Source organism: Atta cephalotes (genome assembly GCF_000143395.1).
Source record: "Atta cephalotes unplaced genomic scaffold scaffold00012, whole genome shotgun sequence".
NCBI classification, from domain to species: domain Eukaryota; kingdom Metazoa; phylum Arthropoda; class Insecta; order Hymenoptera; family Formicidae; genus Atta; species Atta cephalotes.
Window position 1 is genome coordinate 4,586,678 of NW_012130076.1, and position 9,312 is coordinate 4,595,989.

Genomic DNA, 9,312 nt, shown 5'->3' on the forward strand with positions numbered 1-9,312 from the left:
TTTACGTTACCGTTACGGTTCCGGTACGTACGTCCGTCGTGTTCTTCGTAGAGTAATAATAGTGTGTGTGTGTGTGTGTGTGTGTGTGTGTGTATGTGTGTGTGTGTGTGTGTGTGTGTGTGTGTGTGTGTGTGTACATATATATACATATATATATATATATACACACATATATATATATATTTATATACATATATATATATATATATACACATATATATATATATATATATTTATAGAATATATATTTTGTCCCAAAATTTTTTACTAAGCGCTCTTGTGCAGACAGAGCGGATTAAATTGAGTCGAAAAGTTCTCTACCATTTTGTAATTTTCATAGTTAACAAGATATTAATTACTAAAAATCGCTGAATATTGATTTTCAATAATTTTTTACTTAAATATTATCAACTTTATAGAAAAACAGCGAGAGAAAAAAATTGTTTATTTTCTTTTCATAGAACGGTTTATGATGAATTTTTGAAAAAATACTTAAATTTTTCAGAATTTTTTATAAACTTTTTAGTACAATTTTCTTATTTTTATCAACATGAGAAAATACGATACTAAAAAATTCTGAGAAAATTTTGAAAAAATTCTTTTGAAAAAAAAAATTGAAGACCAATATTCGGCAAATTTTAATAATTAATATCTTGTATTGCGAAAATTGCAAAATGGTAAAGGACTTTTCGACTTACAGTTTAATCCCCTATCTACACAAGAACGTTCGGCAAAACATTTCGGGACACCCTGTATATAAATATATATAAATATATAATATAGAAGTCGTATTTAGCCGTGTTATTGAAGAATTTAGTAAACACTAAATACACGAGTATAAAAAAAGAATGATAAGATGTATGAAACATTGCAGCGATTCCGGTGGCCAGAGCCAGGGACATTTGGGCGGTCAATTAATGTCGGCGTGTAAAGAGGCTTGTCGACGAATTTTCAGCCTGCGACATCCCCGATTGATGACGGCGATGTACAGCTGTAGCGTTTTAGTCAACTCCGACGTTCTTGGTAAGTAATTGTTAATGTATAATGATACTGATTAGTTGCTCTCACGTATTCGTATAATCTAAAGTATCATTAAATACGATCGAGCACGTACTACATTTCCGAGTTTTTGTTTAGTCACGTATTGCAAATACGTGACTTAAAATATCTACATCTCATATATTTATATTTCTCATTTTTTAATCGCGTCAAATTAATATTGTAACTCTTGAAAAAATGAACAAGTATCTTTGGAATATATAGTAATTAACATATTTTGATACTTCATATTTTGATAATGAGGAAAAAATGTAGTTTTTTTTTTAAGATCTTGTCGAAAATTTAGGTACCAAATATATTCTTATTCGTTTATCTTTTTTAATATTATGCGCAATCAGACAGCTCTTTACATTTGAGTAGGCGGCGAAGCCGTTCTTCTTCACTGCAATTTGTATATGTCGTGTGTAATTAATCGATGGCTAAAATTATAAATAATATAGAAATCATGAATAATAAATATGCTTAACGAATAATTAATATATATATATAATAATTAATATATATATATATAATTAATATATATATATATAAGAGATAATTAATATATATATATATATATATATATATATAAGAATAATTAATATATATATATAAAGATGAGAATACAAGTGACAGACGATTTCATCCTGTTGTGTCTGTTAACTCTCGTGCGGACACGCTGATGTTTGCGTTTAAAAAGTTTCTAAAAATTACCTTACCTCTAACTTGACTTTTTTTGATCAACAATTAATCGATGCAGATAGAGCAAAAATAATTCTTTGAACGAAAAATTAAGTAGTATGAAATTAATAATTAATTAATGTTAATTTACATTACTTTACATGATGCGCCCGTTCGAGAGTTACGAAAACGTCTGAGTAATAAGAGGGAAATGGTAGGAAGATGAAGAGAGTTCGGGCATGGGATTCGAATGGCTGGGAGAATTATAAATATAATAGCATTATAAATTAACGCGTAAATTCGTCGATGGCAGATACAGGATGGGATATCGCGAAACTATTCCCAGAGAGATGGCATCGCCAATAACTGTCGCACCTTGTCCCAAGGGAAACGTGGTTCATCCTCTGCGTGTCCTTTAACACATCGAATGTTAGATATAATTCAGAGAAATCCGGCACAAACTTTTGAAAAAAATAAACGATATTAGAGTTTAGAATGCTTACCAAAAACACTGCGCGAATATCGTAGCGGTCGTCCTCTTCTGTTTCCCTGTACGCACATCATTCCGTACACCCGAATACCCGGGACGCTGGCGTAAGTCGGTTGATCGTGGCTCATAGGTCCTTCTGTGAAAAAAGACGAGAAGCGATAGTAGTTATATAAACCGCTGCTTTTGTCGAAATATTAAATTCGATGACTTTGTATCAGACTAGAAATTGAGATTGAAACTAAATTTGACGAAAGAAGAAAGAAAACCATTCCAATTTCTAGTTCAGTGAACTTTGCTCCGATTGGTCAAGTTCAATCTCGATCTCAATCTCTAGTCTGATATGGATATAAAGCATTTTCATGATATACGGTTACCTAAAGATTAAAGAAGACCGTTACCAAGAAATGCATGAATGAATTTTACATAAATTTCTTGGTAACCTTTAATCTTTAGGTAATAATCACACACACAGATCAGAGTTGGGAAGTAACGCGTTACTTATAGCACCGTTACTTTGTTGATCGTTACCTTTCCATAATAACGATTTGGTTGATGACATTGCAATTTTTTTACGATTAATGGTAACACTAGAATTGGAAAAATCAATCATTACTTGTAACGACTAATAATACGCATTATTTATTACTTTTTTTAGTAAGTTACGCATGGTGATAAGTTACTTTTCAAAATGACTTCCAATCTTAGCACAACTTTAGCGTTAATTTTTAATTAATTAGTGTCACCGTCATAAATCAATTGCATTATCAAATTTTTTATTACACAGAGTAACGTTACATATTATAAAAACGCGGGCTTAAGAATTCAAGAGCTTTCTTCATGTCACATTGAGTCTGAATTGTATGTGTTGATCTTCGAAATTAGATCTGTTCCTACTAATGTTGAACTGAGATTAACTTTAATCTCAGTTCAATTTACTCTTTTCTTAATTCTTAGAACTAGAAAAGATGAAGAGTTAGTTGAACCAAGATTGAAATTAAATTGCGTCGATAGAAACGGATTGTATTGATAAATCGAAAGTTTGGAGTTTTTCGCTCACCGAGTATGTTTGTGTCGGGACATCGGCATATTACGAGATAGTGAGACTTTCCCGTACGCACGTTCTGCAACGCCAACAGGGACCAGTCGCGCGATGCTCTGCACTCTCGCATCTCGGCGACCGGCTCACACGTTTTCACCAAGGTCAAGGCCTGGAATAAGTATGGCCACAATAAGCGAGGTCGTATTTTTTGTACAGGTTTCTTCCTTTCGGTTAGAAACGCACGTTACGTAATCCCGTTAGCACGAATACGTGTCGCGTTAGAACGGAGCTATCTTAACAGTTTAAGATGAAGCATTATCATGTCACTTGAGTGGGGTGCGATTAGCGTGTCTGAGCAATCATTGATTATATTGATTATCTCGTCCATAAGTATCATGCGGTTCGAGAACCTCTCTTTATTGCATAGCCGTAACGTTGCTGGTACGCTATGTTTTACGGTATGTTATAATAATAAAGCCGCAGGAACATAACGAGACTGAAATTACGTGAAAGCGGTCTACGCGGAAACAACTTACGAGGTGGATTGCGACGAATATTTCGGTTCGCTTCTAAAATCGTCTTTTTAAGTAGCGATTCGTCAGTATGCAAGTCACGGTTAATACACCGAACGAAAGTGAACGAGTTTTTCTCACGGCAGGAAACTCGCGTTAAGAGCGCCTGAGAGAGCTTCTCTGAGAGAATCAACAGCCGGTTGGTCATGCCATAGGAATGGCGCCATGCCTCGGTACCGTTTCCGTAATAGCTTAACGCTTGAAATGTTAAAATAAAACACATCGTGTTAGAGGAACAGCAACTTTTAGTTTTGCAACTCGAACGGAAACTCCTCAATGTTGTTTATATACGTGTTTATACACATGTTCGTTTTTATTCATAATTCGCGAACGCAGATTATCAGATTATTAAATAAACGACTGATATATGATTTCTTCTTCTTCTTATTGTGCAAAAACTGCTAAAAATATCTCGCATATTTGTTAGATGATGTTTTTTCGTATGATGTCCTTTTTTTTGTCTTAATAATGAGACTCGGATGGATAATGATAATTATTATAAACAATTAGAAAATTTGTATCTCAAATTTTCGATTCACTTAAATTTTTGTGTTAATTTGTAATACAAGATGAATATGCTAAAAAGTAACAAACATGTAAAAAGATTAAAAAAAATGTGACACGGACAGAATTTGTAAACAAACTGTGAAGGCATATTTTTGTAGTAAAATTAATATTTATGACATGTTAATTAATTTTTATTCATTTATTTTAAAATTTAAAACATTATTTCATGTTATTTATTTACTTACTCCTAAATCGCATTCTTTTGACAAATGTTGAATATCCTCGATTTAACACAAAATATTTAAACAACATAATCATATTAAATTAAATTAGTACTTGAATATGTTAAAAATTCAATACAAAATTTTAACAAAGATTTGAATGGATCGTTTCTAACACAAATACAAAAGTTTTGTACTGTATAGAAATAAACTTTTGAAATGACAAAATAGGATGATAAAAACTCAACTCCCTCGATCATTCGAGGGAATTTTCACTAACCTTGGTTCGCGGATCGGTCACCAGCTCGGTCGTGTGTAGGTCGTCACTGTCCAAGGATGCACTACAAGGATCCCGGTACCTTCCGGGACAGGCGCATAGCGGTTGCGTGAAATTCAATCGGACGTAAACAGCATTGCACACCTGCTGAACGGCGCATTCCGGCAGCAAATAGATATGCTGATTGTGCGGATAATAGTGATATTTGGTCGGTTTTGCGAGCGCCGCGCTCGCTCCCTCCGGCAATCGTACCCCCGTCTGGAAAATCCGTCTGATCTAAATAAAAGGCTTTGCACTTTGGCAATAACGCGTGTAATAATATATCGCGCGATTTTACGAGGAATGGGCGTAACGCGTAATCACTTTCCGGGTATCGAGTAGTAATCCCGTAGATCCGATTTCGAGCGGAGCTCTATGATTAGATGAAGCCTCTTCCTAGAAAGTAACATCGCGCTCTTTCGTCGATTGACATAGCTGTAATCCATGTTTGTTCAACTTTCCCCCTTCTTCCCGGTTTTCATCCTTCAATCACGAATAAACACGGTCTCGAGAGATTTTCTAGGAACGAGATGTTCTCTGAGAAATAAGAGCGATCTCTACGTGCCATGGATAATTTGGTCTAATTATGAAAAATGTTGTTTTCTCTTATTTCGACAGCGCATAAATTTGTACTCTGATCGCGAATGAATCTTTACGGCAATTGCATGGTAAACGAGGCCTCACATTGCGCGTAGCATCTCATTAACAATGTTTCTGTGCCACGAGACGATTGTGTGTCTTTTCACTTCTGCGAATTTGGACTTTCCTTTCATAATCCTGTTCATTAATTAATATGTAAATGAAGAAAGATTCGCACTTGTGACTCCAACTTCCACTCCAATATCCGGTCTCATTAAATGCTTATGCGAGAAAAACTGCGTTCTGTCAAAAAGAGGCCATCGATATTCGTAACGTCACGGAAATTTTCCACCTGCCAATAATTGTTCCAAGTACAAAATGCATTTGTCTCAAAAAGTGACAAGTCGGCCTCGCAGGACGGGTCTTTGATATTTAACTCGGGAGAGAAGTTACACGGTGCCAATCGCGTGATGAAAATTGTTAGAAAGGAGGCGAACTACGGAGAGGAATAAGGCATGCAAAAAATGCGGAATGCTCGGAGTTGAGAGAGGAGTTGAAAGAAAGGCTACAGCGCCAGGCAAGGTACGTTGTATCGATAGAGTACAAGATGGTCCGTGCGGATATCCATCGTCGGCCAACTTCCTGGAACGTGAGACTATGCGGCGTCGACGATAGCCCTCTTTGCCTTTGCCTGGTCCCGCTCTTCTTTATCCGTTTATCTCGTTTACGTCGCTATCATCTCATCCTTACTCTCCAAAACTTTCAGAGACTCTGAGGAACGAATGAACAATTGCCCACTCAGAGTTCACGTAGGTTTTACCGCTCAGCCCTTCGGGGACTTGAGAGACCAAATATTAACGCGATAAGATGATTAAAGTGTCGGCGACACCGATTCTCTATGGATCGAAGTCATGCATAACGCATAATGCATAAGAAAATGAACCAGTCAAAGTCCTTCTCATTTCTTTCCTTTCCATGAAATAAAAGATTCTGAATTGGTTGATTTTCTTACGCTTTATGCATCAGGCGTTATGCAAAAATCTGTGCTTCGATCTTAAGGAGATTATAAGAGCATAAAACACATATTAATATTTATTAATTTAAACAAATTACATACATGTGAAAGTTGTGTTCATAATATTCTGTTTTTATTAAGCAACATATTTTTATAGATTATTTATTTTATTTGATATTAGTTTTATTGTTATAAACAAAAATTTTAAATATAATAATAAAAATTAAAATTTTTTTATATAAATATTTTAAGTATTAAAAATGAAAATGCAAAATTTCATTGATTCACTAATTAATTTTATAAATATTTTATAAATATTAAATAAATATTTTGTTTATTTACTGAACAATTAATGTCTGCATCTCAATGTAACTTTGTTAATAAATGTGTATTATTTAATGTAAATATTTTTGAATTCATAGTTCATTCAAGTATTTATTTATATAAAAAATTGATCATTATTTTATAACTACATAATTACATTTTCATATATTTCTATTCTAGAGTACAAATTTAAAAAAATATTACTTTTTATTGAAATAACTTTTGATCACACGGTCAACTATCTCTAATTTTTTTTGTATTACTTTTATATGCAATTTAGAATAATCTGTAATTTTTTCAAATAATTCTTAACGTATTGCACTTGCCTTACAACCTTCTTAATGTTTATTATTATATTATTAAAATTAAGATTTCGAGATAATTTCATAACAGTTGTAAATAAATAAATCTTCCTTGCGCAATACCTTCATGTATTTTGACAAATTCAGAAAGTATTATACTCACAAGGGAATGTAAGGAGTGATCGTTAACCTGCACGGTTTTTAGTAAAGTCAGTGTCTATCCTTACGAGAAAAGGGTCAGATATTTCTTGGTCTCTGGAATCGACCGTATCTTGCGGTAGAGCGTTCGGTCGAGCATGAATGAAGGGAAAAACCGCGACGGCGGTTCACGAAAGAACGTTGACAGGACGAAGATTCCACAGCTTCCCGTAGAAGCGTGTCCGAAATGCCCCGTTTCGAGCTTCCGATAGCGTCGCTCACGGTGTCAGTCACGGGTGAACGCGTTAATTGCGAATCATCAAGAACCTCGCGAACTTCACCCATGTTCCCCTTCTTCCTTTCTTTCCTTTCATTTCCAAGCGAGATTGTTCGCGTTGTGATACAAACTGATTATAGGTCGGTATTTATACATTAAGTCGGATTATACATTAAGATGTCATAAAACGGCGTCTACAATGAGCATAAAATTTAAACTTTAAGACTCCTGAGTAATCACAGTAGCCATATTGTGATGATCAAAGGCAAGAAATGACATGTTAATTTTTATTACACACCATTTATTAAATAAAGACAATAGATAAAAAATGATGAGATTGCTTTAAAACGTTGTAAAAATGGACGAAAATTATCCCTCCTGACAATCAATAAATAATAAAAAGTGATAAAAGATAAAAGTGTAAGTAAAAATAGACTACATATGCACATTGAATAAAAGCACTTTATGTGTCTTTTATCATTATTTATTATCAGGCGGGGGGTTAAGAATAGCTTTCGTGTATTTTTATTTTTAAAACTATTGTTTTAAAGAAATCTTATCATTTCATTTTATCCAAATTGTCTTACAAATGGCACGTAATAAAAATTAACGTGTTATTTCTCGCTTCTGACGTCACGATTCAATACGACTGTGGTGACTATTCAAGAGTCTTCAGCCTTAAACCATAGAGAAATTGACCAATTACAGTCAAACATGAGGAGAATGATCGGCTATAATTAGTCGTCAATTTCTTACGCCTTAAAATCTCATTGTAGACACATAAGCCAATCGCAGAGCAATATTAGCATCTTAAGACATTATTTATTAAGAAGATTTTGAATAAGAACCGGCTGTGAATACCGGTTAATGTCGCCGCGGACGACCATAATCGGCGATGTCACCCGCTCAATATTCCGAGGCAATGGATCGACCTCAAAGAGAGAGGCGTAAAACTGCTCGACTTCGAAAATAATGTCATCGCGTGCCGCATAATCCACCGCATAACTCGAGCTACAAAACACTCGTTTATAAAGCGGTCGTTGACCGAAACGCGATCCTTCGAGTTCCTCATCTTGGAATCTCTTTGCCGGATTTACTTTGCGATTCTTAATTTTTTTCGGACGTTACGATTCCCCGATTTTTTCTCTTTCTGTTATCTTTCCGCTCCTGCGTCTCATACGTCCGCATACCATAAGTATTTATTCTGTAGAAAAGTTCGTTTGTTTGTCGCTCGTGAATATAGCGGTTCAGAGAAGCGGCGAGATGAAGAAGAACTTGGTCTGAATAATAAAGTCAGGTAAACTAAGAGCGTGCAATATAGATAAGTGATCGCCTGGAGACTCAGTGATTAAAATCACGAGCATAAATAAAAAGAACAACTTCTTCTTGAATAATTTATTAATAAACTGACGGCTAATACGTTTGAATCATGATAGTCAATAAATTAAATCAAAAGAAATTATAAGTAGTATAAAGAAATTATAAGTAGACAATTATAAGTAATATAACGACGAATATTATCATTTAATCTGATATAAAAGATCTCAAGAAAGACGTCTAAAGATCTAAAGAAAAAAACATTAGATTATTAAGAACGTATTGATGGACTATTATGACAGTTTTTTTTTTTCCATTATCTCCTTTATATTGTATATTTATATTTGCTTCTCTGCGAAAAAAAGGACGAGAGCATTTTTTCTCGCTCTTCTTTGACAAGTCGTCGCGATTAAAGTAGAATCACTAATTGATTTGTCGTCCTTTATTTCGTCTACATATAGACGCAAGAAGAATACTCGGCTTTATTGTCTGTAGA

At 34.3% G+C, this 9,312-nt stretch overlaps 2 protein-coding genes across 2 annotated transcripts in view; one reads left to right on the top strand and one right to left on the bottom strand.

Moving 5' to 3' along the window:
• LOC105617245 (elongation factor Tu GTP-binding domain-containing protein 1) overlaps nt 1–9,312 on the top strand; it is a 44,129-nt gene that overhangs the window by 3,379 nt on the left and 31,438 nt on the right. The window contains exon 3 of the mRNA XM_012198811.1: nt 875–1,027. Coding sequence (XP_012054201.1) covers nt 875–1,027 — 153 coding nt within the window. The remainder of the gene's footprint in view (nt 1–874; nt 1,028–9,312) is intronic.
• The window catches only part of LOC105617244 (mucin-5AC), a 17,642-nt gene continuing 10,385 nt past the window's right edge, over nt 2,056–9,312 (bottom strand). The window contains exons 2-5 of the mRNA XM_012198810.1: nt 4,829–5,083; nt 3,267–3,417; nt 2,223–2,345; nt 2,056–2,132 (exon numbers count right to left, since the gene is read on the bottom strand). Coding sequence (XP_012054200.1) covers nt 2,056–2,132; nt 2,223–2,345; nt 3,267–3,417; nt 4,829–5,083 — 606 coding nt within the window. The remainder of the gene's footprint in view (nt 2,133–2,222; nt 2,346–3,266; nt 3,418–4,828; nt 5,084–9,312) is intronic.